Here is a 19,960-nt window from a genome sequence, read left to right as displayed (position 1 = left end):
CTCTCTTCCCCCCGCCCCCACTCTCTCTGAACAAAAAATGGAAAAAATGTCCTCGGGTGAGGATTAAAAAAAAAAAACTGCCACAAGTGGATGTGGGACCAGCCCCTTCCACACCTCCACCCTTCCTACCAGTCTTGATGTGGCTTCTTTAATTCCCTAGTTGTAGGACTTCCATTCAGCCAGATTTGCAAGAGATCACCAGACAAATAATTATGGCAAAATAGAATAAATCTTAGATTAGTTCTAAGAAGTCATCACGATTCATTCATTTATTTAGTAAATATTTATTGAGCGTCTCCTGTGTGCCAAGCACTGTACTAGGTTTTGGAGATATAGTGATCAGCAAAACCAGGCAGAATTTACATGTATTTGGAATTAGTAGTTATATGAAGACATCTTACCTTAATTAAATAATAAATTAATGTACAATTACTGTGATAAATGCTACAAAAGAAGGACATATACTACTATAAGAACATTAGGGACAGCTGCCTGCTCTGCTTCCAGGTGTATGGAGGTAGCCTCTTCCTGAGGGGCCTCAGACCAGGCAGTTGCCAGCTCTGAGGTTAATGGAGGACTGAGAGAAGCCCAGGATCTTTCAAGGGCTACAGGGGCCACCATCCTCCACCTGCCCTGCCACTTGGGTGACTCTCATAGTAGCATCCAGCAGGTGCCCACCACTGTAATCCTGTTAGGTATCGAAGGTATGAAAATTTTTATTTTATTACATCAAAGTATACATTATACTTTGTATACAAAGTATACATTAAGAGTATATGCAAAGATACTTCTTTCCTCTTGGAAAGAAGGGGAGAGCCAGCAAGACCTCAATATTTTGAGGAAATAGGCTGAAGGGGGTTCCCACTGGGATGGGGTGTTCTGATCCCTGCAGCTTCTGGAAATAGGGTGGATGACCTGCACAGATGATCAGGGCTATTGTAGATCATGTGTGCTGGAAGGTGTCTCTAGACCAAAAGACCATGGTACTGAAACAATGGTAGGGCTACATGTGGCGGCAGCATTCACAGCCAGGCAAGTGAAAGCAGCATTTCTGCAAATGTAGTTTCAGTAGTTAGGAAATGCAGAGAGGTTGGAATGAAGGTGTATAGAGGCACAGAAACTATCACTTGGGTGTTCTACAGAGGAAGATGTTCTTGAGCTTTGTTTGATACCAAGATTGGGCACAAAGTGGGGAGTGAGAGTTATTGCAAGGTACAAACGGTGCTCAAGTCAACAACATCCTGTTTCTGACCACATTACTCTAAGACAGAGATTTTCAACCTTTTTCACCTCATGGAACACACAAAGTAATTACAAAAATTCTGTAGCACAACAAAAATATTTTTTGCCAGTCTGACCAAAATATAGGTTTAATTTTGATTCATGCACACTGGACAGCTATTGTTGTTGGCTGTTGTCATTTTTTCATTTGACAATCTAAGGGAAAAGAAGTCAGTGCCCCTGACTAAATAGTCAAGTATCACATGTTTTAAAAATTCTTATAGCACACCGGTTGAAAATCACTGCTGGTACTGCTGAGGATGTGGACATGCATGTAGGTGGTAAGACATGGCAATGTAGAATCAATAGATGATGGAAAGACTAGAGCCTCAAAAAATCCTCCAGCAAACAGTACTTACCCTCCTCAACCAAGAAAAGGATTTTGAAGGAAGACAAATTGTTTCTCATAGTTGGCCCTGTAGTCTAGTTTTATTTTAATGGTAAAAGAAACTTACTTTAAAAAAAATATGTGTATGTATACACACACACACACACACACATACACAAATATGTGTGTACTCAAATTACCTTCCATAAGTACATGAGAAAAAATTCAGTTCAGTGAAATGAAAACTGATCTTAACATCTATAATATATAAAAATTGTTTGAAACCATAACACTAACCCTTATTGAGGGCAAAGTGTAATCAATAGAAGAAATTACTAAAATAAAAATCTAATCTATCAGGTCATATTCCAAAATGGAAAGCTAGTTTTGAGAAGCCTTACTATTTTTAAAACTGTGAGTGTTACAAAGGTATATTCCTAATAATAACTAATTGCCGCTGTTTAATTGTGAGGGGACAAATTTAGAGGATTACAACAGCTGTGTTTTACAGTATTTCCCTACATATATACAAAAGATAAAGAGATTTTTTTGTGCTCCAAATGAGGGCAAAATTAGAAAACTCACTTCTGTCTTGAACAGTTGAGTATGTTACTTAAGAAGAAACTTGATCACAGCAAACGATTGCCTTACCAGTGAAAAAGGCACACGATGTAACAGCTAAAAAACAGATGTGGTTCTAAATGTTTGACAAAACAGTTCTAATCCTGTCAATTATTATAGATTTTATAGTTGCCGCACTGACAACTTCTTACCACAGTTTGAGAAGACAAACTGTTTAAAAAATTATTTTACTGAAATTAGTCCATGAAAAAGTATTCTAATATATTTTCTTCTGAAATGGATGGGAGGAATGTAAATGTGATAGCAGTGTTATTTATCCTGGTTCAATTCTAATAACATGCCATGTAGTTTTCACGTTATTGTTAGTAAAAACTTCCTCCTCCTTCTCCCTCTTCCTAAAAAAAAAAAATTAGGGAGCGTTGACTGAGTCTGGCATGGGGAAGAGATGTCTAGAGTGATAATCCAAAGGCTTCACTTTGCAAAGTGAAAAAGAATGTTCTGGGCAGAGAAAAGAGCATGTGCACTAGCCTTAGGGCTAGAGGAAACATGTTCGTGAAGTGTTGCTGGAGCCCTGGGGGAGAGGCAGAATATAGTGGTAGAGGCTATAAGGGAGACCAGGATGGAGCAGCCAGAGAGACTGAAGGGACAGCTGGAGAAAGAGTGAGTAGGGATGAGAGTTTTAAGAAAGATGAACATTGTGATATGTTGTGGAAAGAGTAAATACAATGAGAATTAGAAAATCTTATTAGATTTAGTAGCACAATAGGGTTATAGGTGATATTAGCGAGAAATGGTTTGACAGAATAGATTGAGAAATGAGGAGCCTCTGAAAAAGTTGACTTGAGAAGAGAAAGAGGTTGGTAGCTGGAGGGAGGTGGAAAGTTGGGAAAAATTGTATTAAATATATTTTTATTGATTTTTATAGAGAGCGGAAGGGAGAGAGAGATAGAAACATCAGTGAGAGAGACACATCAATTGGCTACCTCCTGCACACCCCCAATGGGGACTGAGCCTGCAACCTGAGCATGTACCCTGACCAGGAATCAAACCGGCGACCTCTTGGTCCATGGGTCAACGCTCAACCACTGAACCACACCAGCTGGGCTAAATTTTTTATTTATTTAATGGGAGAGACTTAAGCTCAGTGAAAAGCTGTGGGAAGAATTATTGAGACGGGAAGTTGACTATGTAATAGAGAGAAGGGCTAGTCAGTGTTTTAGGGTTCCTAAAATGGCCGGAGATAATAGAATCTAAGGCAGAGTGATTAGCCTTAGATAATGGAGAGAAACCTCCTCTTGGAACTGGAATGAAGGAACTAGAATGAACTAAAAGAGCACATAGATGCAAATGTAAGTTGATTATATGGTTTCTGTTTTCTCTGTGAGTTAGGAGATACGTTGTCTACTGAGTGAAGGGAGAGGCTGAGATGGGTTGGAGCTCAGAGTACAGAAGGTAGTGAGAGTAAGGGCCCATAAGGAGTTGGTGTTCATATATTTCTGGTGGAACATATCCACCCTGTTTCTTCAAAAGGGTTTCATGACTCAGGTAAAAGTTTGGAGAAAAAAATTAATTAATGACTGTGTTTTTGCCAGACAGTTGAATTGAGGCTTTTAGCAAGAATGTTATTGAAATGGTGGATCATGGAATCAAAGCTTGAGGAGAGGAGAATTGGAAAAAAAAAAAAAAAAGGCTCATAGACTGGGAAAAGCATATGTAGAGGAGGTAGTTGATTTTGGGGGTCCCTTTATTTTATTGAGCTATAGTTCCCATACCATAGAATTCACCCTTTTAAAGTGTACAATTCAGTGGCTTTTAGTCTTTTTAGTTGTGTAACCATGTAATTCCAGAACATACTCATCACCTCAAAAAGAAATCCTGTACTCATTCCCTCTTCACCTGGCAACCACTAATCTACATTATGTAGGTATTGATTTGTCTATTTTGGACATTTCATGTAAGTGGAATAATAATATGTGTCTTGTGTATCTGGCTTATCTTAATGTTTTCAAGGTTCATCCATGTTGTAGCAGTATCAGTACTTCATTCCTTTTCATGGCATAATAATTCATCACCTGGATATATTATATTTTTATGTACATATTCATCAACTGATGGACATTTTGGATTGTTTTCACTTTTTGGCCATTAGTAATGCTACTATGAACATTTGTGTACAAGTTTCTGTATGAATATGTTTTAAATTCTCTTTGGTATATACCAATGTTGTGGGACAGTGAGGAATGGCATCAGGTGTTAGACTGGTGGGGTCAGATCGAACCTGGGTTTAGCAACCTTGGTACTTGAGTTCTAGCTAGGGAAGAATTCAGAGCTAAGACTCAAACTATAAATTCAGAGCTAAGACTCAAACTATAAGAGATTTATTTGGAAAATAACAGGGGTAAAAGAAATGGGCTTAGGAAACAAGTTATAGAGATAAAGGAAGGGCCCTTGGAGCTTGGAAGTGAGGAAGGTAATGGTAATGCATTTGAGGGGGCGGGGGGAAGGAAAGGTGGCTCCTGGGAAGGAGAGTTTGAACCATCTGGCTCCTCCATTCTAAGGGTTTTAAAGGTGAAAATTTCAGGGGAGGTCCCAGGAGAAGATTTTAATAAAATATTCATCAGCTTTCCAGGTGTGTCCTTTCAGGGTCGGGGTCTTCACTGATTAATTGGTAGGTGCCAGAGCAGGGGATCATTATCCAGTGCAGCTGGTCCTGAGGTCAGCCATGGGGTCACTTGTCTGGTTTTGCTGCTTTTCTGGGCCTGGGACTGAAATGCAAACAAGGCCAAGATGTTATCTTTAGGGGGAAAAGGTCAGGGTCCAAACCACATAACCAGTGATATGCTAGGGCAGGAGAGGTCACCTTGGGGGTGAGGTCCCACCTACAATTGTCTTTTGCTAGGCACCCGGGGCTTTCCCCCTGATGACCTTCTGTACCTGGCCCATTGTCCTTGTTTTGTTCATGTCTGTCTAATCGCCTACCATACCAAGGAGTGGAATTTCTGGATCAGATGGTAACTCAGTATTTAACAACTTAAACTGTCAAACTGTTTTCCAAAGTGGCTGCACCATTTTACATTTCTACCAGCAGTGTATGAGGGTTCCAATTTACTCACATCATTACCAACATTTGTCATTGTCCATCTTTTTCTTTTCAAGATTTTTTAAATTGCTTGAGAGAGAGAGAGAGAGAGAGAAACATTGATGTGAGAGTCTTATATCGATATGCTGCCTTCTGCACACCCTCTATCCGGGATTGAGCCTGCAACCCCAGGCATGTGCCCTGACCGGGAATCGAACCAGCAACCTTTTGGTGCACGGGATGATGCCCAAACAACTGAGTAACACCAGCCAGGGCTGTCCATCTTTTTTTTAATTAATATTTTTCTTTACTGATTTTAGAGGGGGAGAGAGAGAAACATAGATGAGAGAGAACGTTGATTGGTCACCTACATGCCCCCACTGGGGTTCAGGACCACAACCTAGGCATGTGCCCTGACCAGGAATGGAACTGGAGACCACCTGGTGTATGTATGGGTCGATGCTCAACCACTGAGCCACACGGGCCGTGCTGTCCATTTTTTTTATTATAACCATCTTACTGGGTGTGTTTGGGTACTTTAAAACAATTATGTATGTAAGTGACACATGAATTTTTTTCTTATATTAACATTATATAAATAAATCAGGCCCAAAACCCTGTGACCTCCACCCCAGTCAATTCCTATACCTTACCTAGAAGGAACAGTTGTTTTCAGTTTGGTATAGATTTTTCCAGAATTTACAAAAAAAATCTCAATGTAGATAGCCTTCTATTAGCCTTCTTATAGTAATCCAACTATTTTCATAGAAACTAAAATAAATGAGATTAATTTTTTTCTTTCCAACCTCTGATTGTAAAATATAACATTTTTCTGAGATTTCAACATTCATTAGTAAAAATCATATTAAACAAACAAATCAACTAAATTCCTATAGATAAAGGTTTATTGTCTTATATATTATAGATTTTTATTTTATTTTATTTTATTTATTTTATTTTATTTTTTTATCCTCACCCGAGTACATTTTTCTATTTTTTGTTCAGGTAGAGTGGGAGGGGGAAAGAGGAAGAGAGAGAGAAACATCGATGTGAAAGGGACACATCGAGTGGCTGCCACCCGCACGACCAACCAGGGCCGGGGACAAACTGCAACCGAGGTACATGCCCTTAGCGGGAACCGAACCCCGGTCTCTCAGGACCGCAGGCCGACGCTCTAACCGCTGAGCCAAACTAGCCAGGGCTATATATTATAGCTTTTTAAATGACAGCTATTGGTCTTCATGTATTGAAACATTAGCAGTAAAACTAATATTTTCTTCTTCTTAGTGCCTGGCTTTCTGGCTATGAAAACCCTGTGGTGTCTCGAATTAATATGAGAATACAAGATCTAACAGGACTAGATGTTTCTACAGCAGAGGAATTACAGGTGGGTAATTACATTATCCTTGAATTATATGCTGTCACATTATCCTCAAGCTATCTTTGCCCTCCTTCAGAAGATGCTTCAGATGAGATTTCCTGATACTGCACAGGCAGTACTCAATTTAATCAAGCTGAACCCATATAAAGTAATGATTTTAATAATCAGTAGGAAAATTATGATTGTTTCAGTGTACCCTAATTTTGTAGTTATGTACTAGGGTACATAAAATGTACCCTAGTTTTGTTCCTGGAAGGGAGACCAGGCCTTTGTGCAAAACATTAAAAACTGTTAACTGTCGAGTATAAATTTATAGGGAGATGAAAAATATGTAACACTAATATTTACTTATTAATTAAAAAATGTTTTTTTCTTTATTGATCTTAGAGAGGAAGGGAGAGAGAGATAGAAACATTGATGAGAGCAAACATCAATGACTACCTCCTGCCTGCCCCCCCCCCCCCCGGGGATTTGGCCCACAACCTGGGCATGTGCCCTGATGGGGAATTGAACCGGCAACCTCTTGGTGTGTGGGTCCATGCTCAACCACTGAGCCACACCAGCCAGGCAGTAACACTAATATTTATCAAGTACATTGTAATTTTTTTTTCATTCCTAGGCCTGTGAGGCAACTAGGGCAGTTCTTTAAAAAAAAAAAAAATTTATTTTTTCTCTTTTCTATTGAGATATAATTCATATACCATAAAATGTGCCCTAGTTTTGTTCCTGGAAGGGAGACCAGGCCTTTGTGCAATCACCAAAACTGTCTAATTCCAGAACATTTTCATCACCCCAGAAAGAAACATATATTTTAAGTACAGGCATACCTTGCAGATATTTTGGGTTCCGTTTCAGACCACAGCAATAAAACGAATATCTCAATAAAGTGATCTCACACCAATTTTTTGGTTTCCCAATGCATATAAAAGTTAGGTTTACACTATACTGTAGTCTTTTAAGTGTATAGTAGTATTATGTCTAAAAAAGCAATGTACATTTCTTAATTTGAAAATATTTTATTGCTTAAAAATGCTAACTCATTTGAGCCTTCAGTAATCTTTTTGCTGGTTGTTGCAGAGTCTTGCCTCCGTGTTGATAGCTGTTAACTGATCAGGGTGGTGGTGGGTAAAGGTTGGGGTGGCTGTGGCAATTTCGTAAAATAAGACAACAATGAAGTCTGCCACACTGATACATTCTTCCTTTCACAGATGAGTTCTCTGTAGTATGCAATGTTGTTTGATAGCATTTTAGCCATAGTAGAACTTCTTTCAGAATTGGAGTCAGTCCTCTCAGACCCTGCCTTTGCTTTATTAACTAAAGTTATGTAATATTCTAAATCCTTTGTTGTCATCTCAAGAAACCACTTTCTTTGCTCATCCATAAAAATGCAACGCTTGAGATTGCAGCAGTTCAGGCACATCTTTAGGCTCCACTTCTAATTCTAGTTCTCTTGCTGTTTCCACCACATCAGCAGTTACTTCATCCACTGAGGTCATCCATGAGCATTGGAATCACCTTCTTCCAAACTGCTGTTAATGTTGCTATTTTGACCTCTTCCCATTAATCCCACATGTTCTTTTTGTTCCCCACACTACACACACATGCATACATAAATATGTGTATGTTTATCCATTTATCCTACATATACTTATTTTTATTTTATTTGAAATTTTGTTAATTTATTTTTGTTACAGATGTTTCTTCTTCTTCTTCCCTGCTAGATACCCTCCTCCCCATCCGCCCCCCACCCCCTCACCCCCCGGCACTGTCGTCTATGTCCATTGGTTACACATACGTGCATATAAGTTCTTTGGTTTATCTCATCCCAACCCCCCTCCTCTGAGGTTTGTTAGTCTGAACCATACTCCTTCTACGTCTCTGGGTCTGTTTTGTTCATTAGCTTATTTTGTTCATTATATTCCACAAATAAGTGAGATCATGTGGTTTTTGTCTTTCTCTGACAGGCTTATTTCGCTTCACATAATGCTCTCCAGGTCCCTCAATGTTGTCTTAAAGGATTAGAGATCTCTCTTTCTTATAGCTGTATAGTGTTCCACTATGTATGTGTATAACAGCTTCTTTATCCGCTCATTTGTTGATGGACACTTGGGCTGTTTCCAGATCTTAGCAATTGTAAATAGTGCTGCTATGAACATAGGGGTACATATATTCTTTCTGATTGGTATTTCAAGCTCCTTAGGGTATATTCCTAGAAGTGGGATCACTGGGTCAAATGGCAGTTCCATTTTTAATTTTTTGATGAAACACCATATTGTTTTCCATAGTGGCTATACCAGTCTGCATTCCCACCAGCAGGGTACTAGAGTCCCCTTTTCTCCACATCCTCACCAGCACTTGTTGTTTGACGATTTGTTGATGGCAGCCATTCTGACAGGTGTGAGGTGATACCTCATTGTTGTTGTTGTTTTTTATCCTCACCCAAGGACATTTTTTCGTTTTTTGTTCAGATAGAGTGGGAGGGAGGGAGAGGAAGAGAGAGAGAGAGAGAGAGAGAGAAACATTGACGTGAAAGGGACACGAGTGGCCGCCACCCGCACGACCAACCAGGGCCGGGGACAAACTGCAACCGAGGCACATGCCCTTAGCGGGAACCGAACCCTGGTCTCTCTGGACCGCTGGCTGATGCTCTAACTGCTGAGCCAAACTGGCCAGGGCTCATTGTTGTTTTAATTTGCATCTCTCTAATGATTAGTGACATTGAGCATTTTTTCATATATCTCTTGGCCATTTGTATATCCTGTCTGGAGAGGTGTCTATTTAGGTCCTCTGCCCATTTTTTAATTGGGTTTTTTGTCTGTCTTTTGTTGAGTTGTATGAGCACTCTGTATATTTTGAAAATTAACCCCTTATCTGATGTATCGTTGGCAGTTATGCTCTCCCATATATTGGGTTCCTTTTCCATTTTGATGGTGGTTTCTTTTGCTGAGCAGAAGCTTTTTGGTTTGATGTAGTCCAATGTGTTCATTTTTTCCTTTGTTTCTCTTGCCTTAGGCGTTATATCAGTAAAAATTCTGCTGCGTGTGATGTCTGAAATTTTGTTTTACATTTTCATTTGTTTTACATTTACATTTTCTTCTAGGATTTTTATTTATTTATTTATTTATTTATTTATTTATTTATTTATTTATTTATTTATTTATTTATATTCTCACCTGAGGACATTTTTGCATTTATCTTCAGGAGGTAGAGATGGGGGGCGGGGAGAGAAACGTCGATCTGAGAGAGACACATTGACTGGTTGCCACCCACATGACCCCAACCGGGGCCAGGGACAAACTGCAACTGAGGTACATGCCCTTAGCGGGAACTGAACCCAGGACTCTGGTCTGCGGGCTGATGCTCTAACCCCTGAGCCAAACTGGCCAGGGCTCTTCTAGGATTCATAAGTCACATTTAAGTCTTTTATCCATTTTGAGTTTATTCTTGGTGTATAGTGTAAGTTGGTCGTCTAGTTTCATTTTTTTGCATGTAGCTGTCTAATTTTCCCAGCACCATTTATTAAAAAGGCTAACTTTACTCCATTGTATACTCTTGCCACCTTTGTCAAATATTAGTTGATATACTTTTTTTTTTTTATCCTCACCCGAGGACACTTTTCCATTTTCTGTACAGATAGAGCGGGAGGGAGAGGAAGAGAGAGAGAGAGAAACATCGACGTGAAAGGGACACATCGAGTGGCTGCCACCCGCACGACCAACCAGGGCCGGGGACAAACTGCAACCGAGGTACATGCCCTTAGCGGGAACCGAACCCGGGTCTCTCCGGACTGCAGGCCGATGCTCTAACCGCTGAGCCAAACCGGCCAGGGCAGTTGATATACTTTTTAAAAACTTTTTCTTTTTAATAATTTTATAAAATTTATTTATTGATTTATTTTTAGAGAGAAGAGAGGAAGGGAAACAGAGGAGAGAGAAAAACATTGATTTGTTGCTCCACCCATTTTGCATTCATTCATTGGTTGTTTTTGAACATACCCTGACCGGGGATTAAACCTGCCAACTTTGGTGTATTGAGATGATGCTCCAACCAACTGAGCTACCCTGCCAGGGCAATAATTTTTTATTTTTCAATTATAGTTGATGTACAATATCATATTAGCTTCAGGCGTACAATCAAGTGATTAGAAGTTATCACCCTGATAAATCTAGAACCAATCTGACACCATACATAGTTATTAAATATTATTGGCTATGTTCTCTATGCTGTACTTTACATCCCTATGAGTATTCTATAACTACCAATTTGTATTCTTAATCCCTTCACCCTTTTCACCCACCCTTTCTATTCCCCCTCCCATCTGACAACCATCAAAATGTTGTTTGTATCTATGAGTCTGCTTCTGTTCTGCTTATTTATTTTCTTTTTTCGATTCCACATTTAAGTAAATCATACAGCATTTGAATTTCTTATCTGACTTATTTCACTTAGCACAGTACCCTCTAGGTCCATCCATGTTGCAGATGGCAAGATTTCTTTTTTTTTTTTTGGCTGTCATATTCCATTGTATATATGTACCACTTCTTTGTCCAACCATCTATTGATGGACACTTAGATTGCTTCCATATCTTGGCTGTTGTGAATAATACTTCAATGAACATATGGATGATAGATATGTATTTATTGCTACTTTATTCATATTTTTTTTATCTTTTTTTTTTCTTCCTTCATTTATTTATTTATTTTTCTTCTTCTTTTAAAAGAAAATCTTTTAACATTCCTTATAATACTGGGTTTGGCAGTGATGTATTCCTTTAGCTTTTTCTTCTCCGGGAAGCTTTTAATCTGTCCTCTTATTCTAAATGAGAGCTTTGCTGGGTAGTGTGCTTGTAGATCCTTGCTTTTCATCACTTTGAATACTTCGTGTCAATCTCTTCTGGCCAAAAATGTTTCTGTTGAGAAAGCAGCTCACAGTCTTATGGGAACTTCCTTTTAGGTAATTATTTTTCTCTTGCTGCTTTTAAGATTCTTTGTCTTTAACCTTTGGCATTTTAATTATGACGTGTCTTGGTATGGGCATCTTTTTTTTTTTTTTTTAATCCTCACCCGAGGACACTTTTCCATTTTTTGTTCAGATAGAATGGGAGGGAGAGAGAGGAAGAGTGAGAGAAACATCAATGTGAAAGGGACACATCGAGTGGCCGCCACCCACACGACCAACCAGGGCCGAGGACAAACTGCAACCGAGGTATGTGCCCTTAGTGGGAACCGAACCCAGGTCTCTGGACCGCAGACCGACACTCTAACCGCTGAGCCAAACCAGCCAGGGCAGTGTGGGCATCTTTGGGTTTATCTAGTTTGGGTTTTCTGTGCTTCCTGGACTTGTGTGTCTTTTTCCATCACCAGATTAGGAAATTTTCAGCCATTATTTTTTAAAACAGGTTCTCGATCCCTTGCTCTCTTCTTCTGGTACCATGTGATGTTTCTTCACCCTTCCTACCAGTCTATGTGGCTTCTAAGTAAATCCTTGGTTATAATATTTCTGTTCAGCTAGCCTTCAGTTAGTTATTCAGCTGTAAATCCACTTTGGTGCAAGGGGAGGTGAGTGTAGCTTCAAATTACTTTGCAGCCACCTTCAAAATAGGTAGAGTTTTTGAACAGCAAAAGTAGAAACATTTCATGTAGCTATTTCTTCTATATATACATTTAGGTGTGATTTGAGTTTCACTTAAAGCATTATTGCTTTCCACTTATGTTGTACTTTATCTTTGTTGGTCAGTTCCCTTTTCCAATTATACATTTTTGTAAAATACCACATGAGTTTTCACTGGGAGATAAGAAGGCAGTGTAATTACATGATTTAATCTCTGTATGTTATTCATACCAAATAACAGATGCACACTGATAATCACTGATAGACTTTGAAAGAAGTGATGTGATGGGTCATTGATAATGACATGCCGCTGTTAGTTACATAACAATCTGTGGACTGAAGGCCTAGCAGCAACATTTGTACCTTATGCATTTTCACAATATACCGTGGTAACTGAAATTTCAACTGTGTTGTCGGAATCTGGTGTTAATTGTTAGCTAAACCTGTTATCTGAGATTTGTACATTGTGGAATTGGGCAAAGCAGGGCTGCTTATGTTTAAATTTGCTAATTGTCATTTATTTCATGGTAATCTCCAACTTCCTTGGTATTCATTTGATTATTAGAAACTCTTTGATATGTCTCCTTCTTTCCTGATCTGTATTTATTTTCACCTGTTTAACCTTCACAGGCTCTTTTAGGCTACTTGATATATTTCTACTTAATAGGTTGATCCAACCCAAGGTGTCTAAAACATAAGAAGTAAAATACCCAGAGTAATACTAATTTATATTGGATTTGGACTTTGCTGTGGTCAACAGTCTTTTAATTATTCCTCACTTCACTTCATCAGCATTACTCTTAATTTTCCTTTTATTTTTGTCAGCATTTTATCATATTGGGACGGAAGGAGAGTACAGGAAGGTGTCATTTTTCTTATTTTACAAGTGAGAAAAATTGAGATTTTTATCCAAAGTTACATATATTGTAACTGAGAATGACAGAATTTGAACTTAGACCAAATAGTTTTCTTAACTTTCTTTTGCTGCTTCACTCTAGGACATTGTCATAACCAACTGAAGTTGTTGGAGCCCTCTAGCAGGAATAATTAAGTTGGTGTTAACTTAGTCTCTCCTTTACCTTAGGGAAAAAAAATGTGTGGGAAAAGGGATTTTATTAAAGTATATTGGGAGTCTGCCAGCATTTTGGGCTTTGGAAAACATGTCTTGATTTAAATTCCAAAGGAAAGTGTTTAGTGAAAATTAATCATAGAAATCTCATAATTCTAGTTCTAGAAAATTTTAATTCTAAAATTCTAATTCAAATTTTAGTTTAAGTTATATGTTAGAGAAAAATATGTCCCCCAAACATTTGCTAAAGAAAAGCATATTAACTAAGGTTCTAAAAACGCATATAGTAGCTATCCATGGTTTTTCATCCTTGGTTCCTAAGGAGCTGTCATTGATTTAAAATGCTTTACTCCTCATTTCTCTAGAAGTACCTAACCACAATATATAACAGGCCAAATGGGACTCAGATTTTTTTTAATAGTAATCTTGGTAATTCTTTCATTCATGCTTTGTTTCTCTCCTTCAGGTAGCAAATTATGGAGTGGGAGGACAGTATGAACCCCATTTTGATTTTGCACGGGTAAGTAAAAAAAAAAAAAAAGAGAGAGAGAGAGAATGTAAGAGTTCCACTGAAGCTTAGACATGACATGTTAATTCTGTTCTTTAGTATTAAAAATTCATAACCTAGCCCAAGTGCCCACCAGTAGATGAGTGGATTAAAAAACCCTGCCCGGTTTGGCTCAGCGGTTAGAGCTTTGGCCTGCAGTCCCGAGAGACCCGGGTTTGGTTCCCGCTAAGGGCATGTACCTCGGCTGCAGTTTGTCCCCGGCCCTGGTTGGGTTGTGTGGGTGGCGGCCACTTGATGTGTCCCTTTCATGTTGTTTCTCCTCTCCCTCCCTCCCGCTCTATCTGAGTAAAAAATGGAAACTTGGGTGAGGATAAAAAAAAAAACAAAAAAAAAACTGTGGAATACTACTCAACCATAAAAAAAGATGGAAATCTTACCCTTTGAAGAGCATGGATGGATCTGGAGAGCATTATGCTAAGTGAAATAAGCCAGTCAAAGAAAGACAAGTACCATATAATTTCACTCATATGTGGAATCTAATGAACAAAATGAACTAACAAACAAAATAGAGACTGGCTCATGGATAGAGAGCAGGCTGACAGTTCTTTGGAGGGGATGGAGGGACTGAGCAAAAAGAAAAAACTCATGGATACAGACAACAGTGTGATGATTGCTGGGGAGCAGAAGTAGTAGGGGGAGGTGGAGGAGGGTATATGAAGGATAAATGGTGATGGACAGAGACTTGACTTGGACTGGTGCACAGATGATGTGTTGTAGAATTGTGCACCCGAAACCTGTATAGTATTGTTAACCAGCGTCACCCCAATAAATTCAATAAAAAGGAAAAAAACCAGCTTATTTGTAATTAATGGAAGCATGGTGCAATAAATACTCTGTAAAGCCTTTTAGCAGTGAAGAACACCTAGATGCACAGTAAAATAATATAGAATTTTTTTTAACTTATCTTTATTGTTTAATGTATTACAGATCCCGTCATTTCCCCGCATTGACCTCCTCCTCTCTACTCCCACCCTCTTCCTGCCTTCCCCACACTATTGTCTGTGCCCATTGGTTATGCATATATACATATAAGTTCTTTGGTTTATCTCTTCCCACCCCCATCCCCCTTCCCTTTGCAGTTCATCAGTCTAAACCAATTTGTACTTCTCAATTTCTTCTCCTTTTTCACCCATCTTCAACCCTCTCCCATCTGGCAACCAACTAAAAGTTCTCTGTATCTATGAGTCTGTTTCTGTTGTGCTTGCTCATTTTGTTTGTAGATTCAATTATTGATAGATCTATATTTATTGCCATTTTATTGTTCATATATTTTTTTTGTTCTTCAAGAAGACCCATCAACATTTCACATAATACTAGTTTGGTGTGATGAACTCCTTTAGCTTTTTCTTGTCTGGGAAACTCTTATATGTCCATCGATTCTAAGTGATAGCTTTGCAGGATAGAGTAATCTTAGTGGTAGGTCCTTTCTTTTCATCACTTCGAATCTCTTACCATCCCTTTCTGGCCTGCAAAGTTTCTTTTGAGAAATTGGCTGACAGTCTTATGGGATCTCCTTTGTAGGTGACTGACTGCTTTTCTCTTGCTGCTTTTAAGATTCTTTCTTTGTCTTTAACCTTTTGCATTTTGATGATGATGTGTCTTGGTGTACACCTGTGGGTTCATCTTCTTTGGGACTCTGTGCTTTCTAGGCTTGTATGTCTGTTTCCTTCACCAAGTTAGGGAAGTTTTCTGTCATTATTTTTTCAAATAGGTTTTCAATTCTTTGCTCTGTCTCTTCACCTTTCGGCACCCCCATGATGCAAATATTGATACACTTGAAGTTGTCCCAGAGGCTCCTTACACTCTCATTTTTTTGGATTCTTTGTTCTGATTGGGTATTTTTTGCTTCCTTATGTTCCAAATCGATGGTTTGCTTCTTGGCTTCACTTACTCTACTATTGGTGCTCTGTAAATTATTCTTTATTTCAGTTAGTACATTCTTCATTTCTGATTGGTCCTTCTTTATGCTCCTAAGGCCCTCACTATATTCCTTGACATTCTCACCAAGTTCCGTGAGCATCCTTATAACCAGTGTTTTGAACTCTGCATCTGTTAGATTGCTTTTCTCTATTTTGTTTAGTTCTTTTTCTGGAGTTCTGTTCTCTTCTTTCATTTGGGACATGATTCTTTGTCTCTTCCTTTTGGCTGCCTCCCTCTATGTATTAGGTAGAGTTGCTATGTCCCCTAGGCTTTGTAGGGTAGCCTATTGTAGCAGGTGTCCCATAGGGTCCAGTGGCACAGCCTCCCTGGTTACCCCAGCTGGGCCCTCAAGGTGCACCCCTCGTGTGGACTGTATATCCTTCTGTTGTAATTGAGTCTTGATTGCTGTTGGCACATCAATGGGAGGGATTTACTCAGGCTGATCAGCTGCAAGGACTGGCTGTACCAACTGACCACTGACCTCTGACCACCTTGGAGGATCAGCTGTGTAGGGACCCAGCACACAGAACAAGACTTACTTTAGCAGGATTCTGGTACCCAGTGAGTCCACTCCTTGAGTATGTTGCTTGTGGAGGTGGTTGGGTGGTGGTGCTTTGACATGGTCTGAAGCAGTCCCCTGGGTGTGCTGGCTCTGAGACAAGGTCAGCCACTGCCTGTGTTCTACCTGGGGCCACCAGGCATAAGCTACAAAGTGATTTGCAGATGGCCGCTTCTCATGCTGGGCTTGGAGGTACCCAGGCAAAGCCAAAATGTGAACAAAGGCCCGACGCTTCTAGTGCCAGGCCTAGTGCCACTTAGCCAGAGGTATGGGGCTTGCTGAGGCCAGATGCTGTGAGATAATTTAGGGAAAATCTGAAGCAGGATTTAAGACAGGCCAATCCTATGGTAAAGCCACTGGAAACAGCTTGGGTGGACCTGAAAGTTGGGTGGAGCAGGGAGGGCCTCAGGGAATCGCCAGGGCAGGGCAAACAGTGTGAGCCAGGTTGCTGGAGTCCCAGATATGTTGCCCGCCTGCCTGCCCCATGGGGGAAGAGCTCACCAAAGGAACAATGGCCTCCATAAGTAAGTCTGTCTGGAAGAGAGCTGCCTCTCCAGCTGTCTGTCACCCTAATGCCAAACATGTTAATTCTTCCCCATATGTCTCTGGTGCCTTTCAAGCTCCCTTCCCCATACTAGAGCCTGGAGGGAGTGAGGTTTGAGTAAGTTGGTGTGTGGACCCTTTAAGAGGAACTACCTGGGACTCCATCAGCCTCAGTCTCCCTCAGACTCAATACCCGCTGGCTTTTATAGCCAGAGTTATGGGGCCTTCTCTTCCTGGTACTAGAACTCTGAGCTGGGGAGCCTGGTGTAGGATGGGGACCCTTTGCTCCTCAGAGAGGACCTCTCCAGCCAAGGTAGTCCTGATTTTTTAAAAAATTAATTTATTTTTGTTACAGATGTTTCTCCTTTAACCCTCTAGACATCCTCTTCCTGAAACCACCCCCCACCCCCCAGCATTGTTGTCTGTGTACCTTGGTTATGCATATGTGCATACAAATTCTTTGGTTTATCTCATCCTTCCCCCAACCCCCTCTTCTTAGGTTTGTCAGTCTGAACTGTACTCCTTTCTATGTTTCTGGGTCTATTTTTTTATTAGCTCATTTTGTTCATTATATTCCACATATAAGTGAGATCATGTGGTATTTGTCTTTCTCTGACTGGCTTATTTTGCTTTGCATAATGCTCTCCAGGTCCCTCCATGTCATCTTAAAGGATAAGAGATCTCTCTTTCTTACAGCTGCATAGTGTTCCATTGTGTATATGTACAACAGCTTTTTTATCCGCTCATCTATTGATGGACACTTGGGCTGTTTCCAGATCTTAGCAATTGTAAATAGTGCTGCTATGAACATGGGGGTACATATATTCTTTTTGATTGGTGTTTCAGGCTTCTTAGGGTATATTCCTAGAAGTGGGATCACTGGGTCAAATGGCAGTTCAATTTTTAATTTTTTGTTGAAACACAATATTGTTTTCCTTAGTGGCTGCACCAGTCTACATTCCCACCAGCAGGGTTCTAGAGTCCCCTTTTCTCCACACCCTCACCAGCACTTATTGTTTGACGGCAGACATTCTGGCAGGTGTGAGGTGATTCCTCATAGTTGTTTTAATTTGCATCTCTCTGGTGATTAGTGATGTTAAGCATTTTTTCATATATCTCTTGGCCATTTGTATGTCCTTTTTGGAGACATGTCTGTTTAGGTCCTCTGCCCATTTTTTAATTAGGTTCTTTGTCTTCCTTTTGTTGAGCTGTATGAGTACTCTCTCTATATAGGAAATTAACCTCTTATCTGATCTATTGTTGACAATTATGCTCTCCCATATAGTGGGTTCCCTTTCTATTTTGATGGTGGTTTCTTTTGCTGTGCAGAAGCTTTTGAGTTTGATGTAGTCCCATGTGTTCATTTTTTTCCTTTGTTTCTCTTGCCTTAGGCATTGTATCAGTGAATATTCTGTGTGTGATGTCTGTAATTTTGTTGTCTACATTTTCTTCTAGGATTTTTATGGATTCATGAGTCACTTTTAAGTCTTTTATCCATTTTGAGTTTTTTCTTGTGTATGGTGTAACTTGGTGGTCTAGCTTCATTTTTTTGCAAGTAGCTTTCCAATTTTTCTTTTTTTTTTTTTTTATCCTCACCCGAGGACATTTTTCCATTTTTTGTCCAGGTAGAGTGGGAGGGAGAGAGAGGAACAGAGAGAGAGAGAGAGAAACATCGATGTGAAAGGGACACATCGAGTGGCTGCCACCCGCACAACCAACCAGGGCCGGGGACAAATTGCAACCGAGGTACGCGCCCTTAGCGGGAACCGAACCCGGGTCTCTCAGGACCGCAGGCCTACGCTCTAACCGCTGAGCCAAACCGGCCAGGGCAGCTTTCCAATTTTTCCAGCACCATTTATTAAAGAGGCTGTCTTTACTCCATTATATGCTCTTGCTACCTCTGTCAAATATTAATTGAACATAATGACTTGAGTCAATTTCCAGGTTCTCTCTTCTGTTCCATTGATCTATCTGCCTATTCTTGTGCCAGTACCAGGCTGTTTTGATTACAATGGATTTGTAGTATAACCTGATATCCGGTATTGTGATTCCTCCAACTTTTTTGTTCTTTTTCAAGATTGCTGTGGCTATTCAGGGTCTTCTTTGGTTCCATATAAACTTTGGAGTATTTGTTCTAGTTCTGTGAAATATGTTGTTGGTATTTTAATGGTGATTGCACTAAATCTATAGATTGCTTTTAGTAATCTGGACATTTTAATGATGTTAATTCTTCCAATCCATGAACAAGGTATATGCTTCCTTTTTTTTTTTTTTTTAGCCTTTTAATTGTTTTTATTACTCAAAAAAAGCTTCATTTTTTAATTTAGCTTTCTGACTCTGGGCTTGTGCCTTCAATATTTTTGCAATGATTTTCTGCTCCTCAATAAGAAAAGCACACTTGATCCTGTCATGGACACATTTGGCACACATAGATCCACCATAGGCCCTGCTGACGTGTTTTTTCATTTTAGACAACCTCATTAGACCTTTAGGTCTCATGGCACGAACTCCACGAAGTCGGCCTGGGCACACACCACATGCAGACTTTGGTGCTTTCCCAGCCTTCTTGGTATATAGGTAATTCTATTACCAGGGGTTCGGGATAGCTTAGTTTTGTTAGAGGCTGTATTGTAGGACAGCCTCCAATGGTATGTCAAACGCTGCACCATTGTGAGTGCCTGAAGTCCCCGTCCCCGGAAGAGGATGCTTCCACTTTTTTATATCTTCCTCTATTTATTTTTTCAATGTCCTGTATTCTGTGAATAGCTCCTTCTTTTTTGGGGGGGGGAGGGTATGTGCCCCTAGCGGGAACTGAACCCATGACTCTCTGGTCCACAGGGTGATGCTCCAACCACTGAGCCAAACAGGCCAGGGCGGTCCTTTACTTCTTTGGTTAAGTTAATTCCTAAGTATATTAATTTTTTTGCCACAGTGGTAAATGGGATTGTTTTTTTAGTTTCTCTTTCTGTGAGTTCATTTTTGGTGCATAAAAATGCCGTCAATTTCCTGACGTTAATTTTGTATCCTGCTACTTTGCCA

At 39.8% G+C, this 19,960-nt stretch overlaps 1 protein-coding gene and 1 pseudogene across 5 annotated transcripts in view; one reads left to right on the top strand and one right to left on the bottom strand.

Moving 5' to 3' along the window:
• Window positions 1–19,960, top strand: part of P4HA1 (prolyl 4-hydroxylase subunit alpha 1) — a 101,903-nt gene that overhangs the window by 70,897 nt on the left and 11,046 nt on the right. For 4 of the 5 annotated variants that reach the window (XM_036265739.1, XM_036265738.1, XM_036265735.1 and 1 more), the window contains exons 10-11: window positions 6,558–6,657; window positions 13,798–13,851. In XM_036265739.1, coding sequence (XP_036121632.1) covers window positions 6,558–6,657; window positions 13,798–13,851 — 154 coding nt within the window. Of the gene's footprint in view, window positions 1–6,557; window positions 6,658–13,087; window positions 13,149–13,797; window positions 13,852–19,960 lie in introns of all 5 variants that reach the window. The other variant, XR_004960041.1, reaches the window with a different exon arrangement.
• LOC118632656 lies at window positions 16,625–19,590 on the bottom strand (annotated as a pseudogene).

The sequence above is a fragment of the Molossus molossus genome, unplaced genomic scaffold (genome assembly GCF_014108415.1).
Source record: "Molossus molossus isolate mMolMol1 unplaced genomic scaffold, mMolMol1.p scaffold_m16_p_17, whole genome shotgun sequence".
Lineage (NCBI taxonomy): Eukaryota > Metazoa > Chordata > Mammalia > Chiroptera > Molossidae > Molossus > Molossus molossus.
This window is presented reverse-complemented; position numbering and strand designations above follow the sequence as displayed.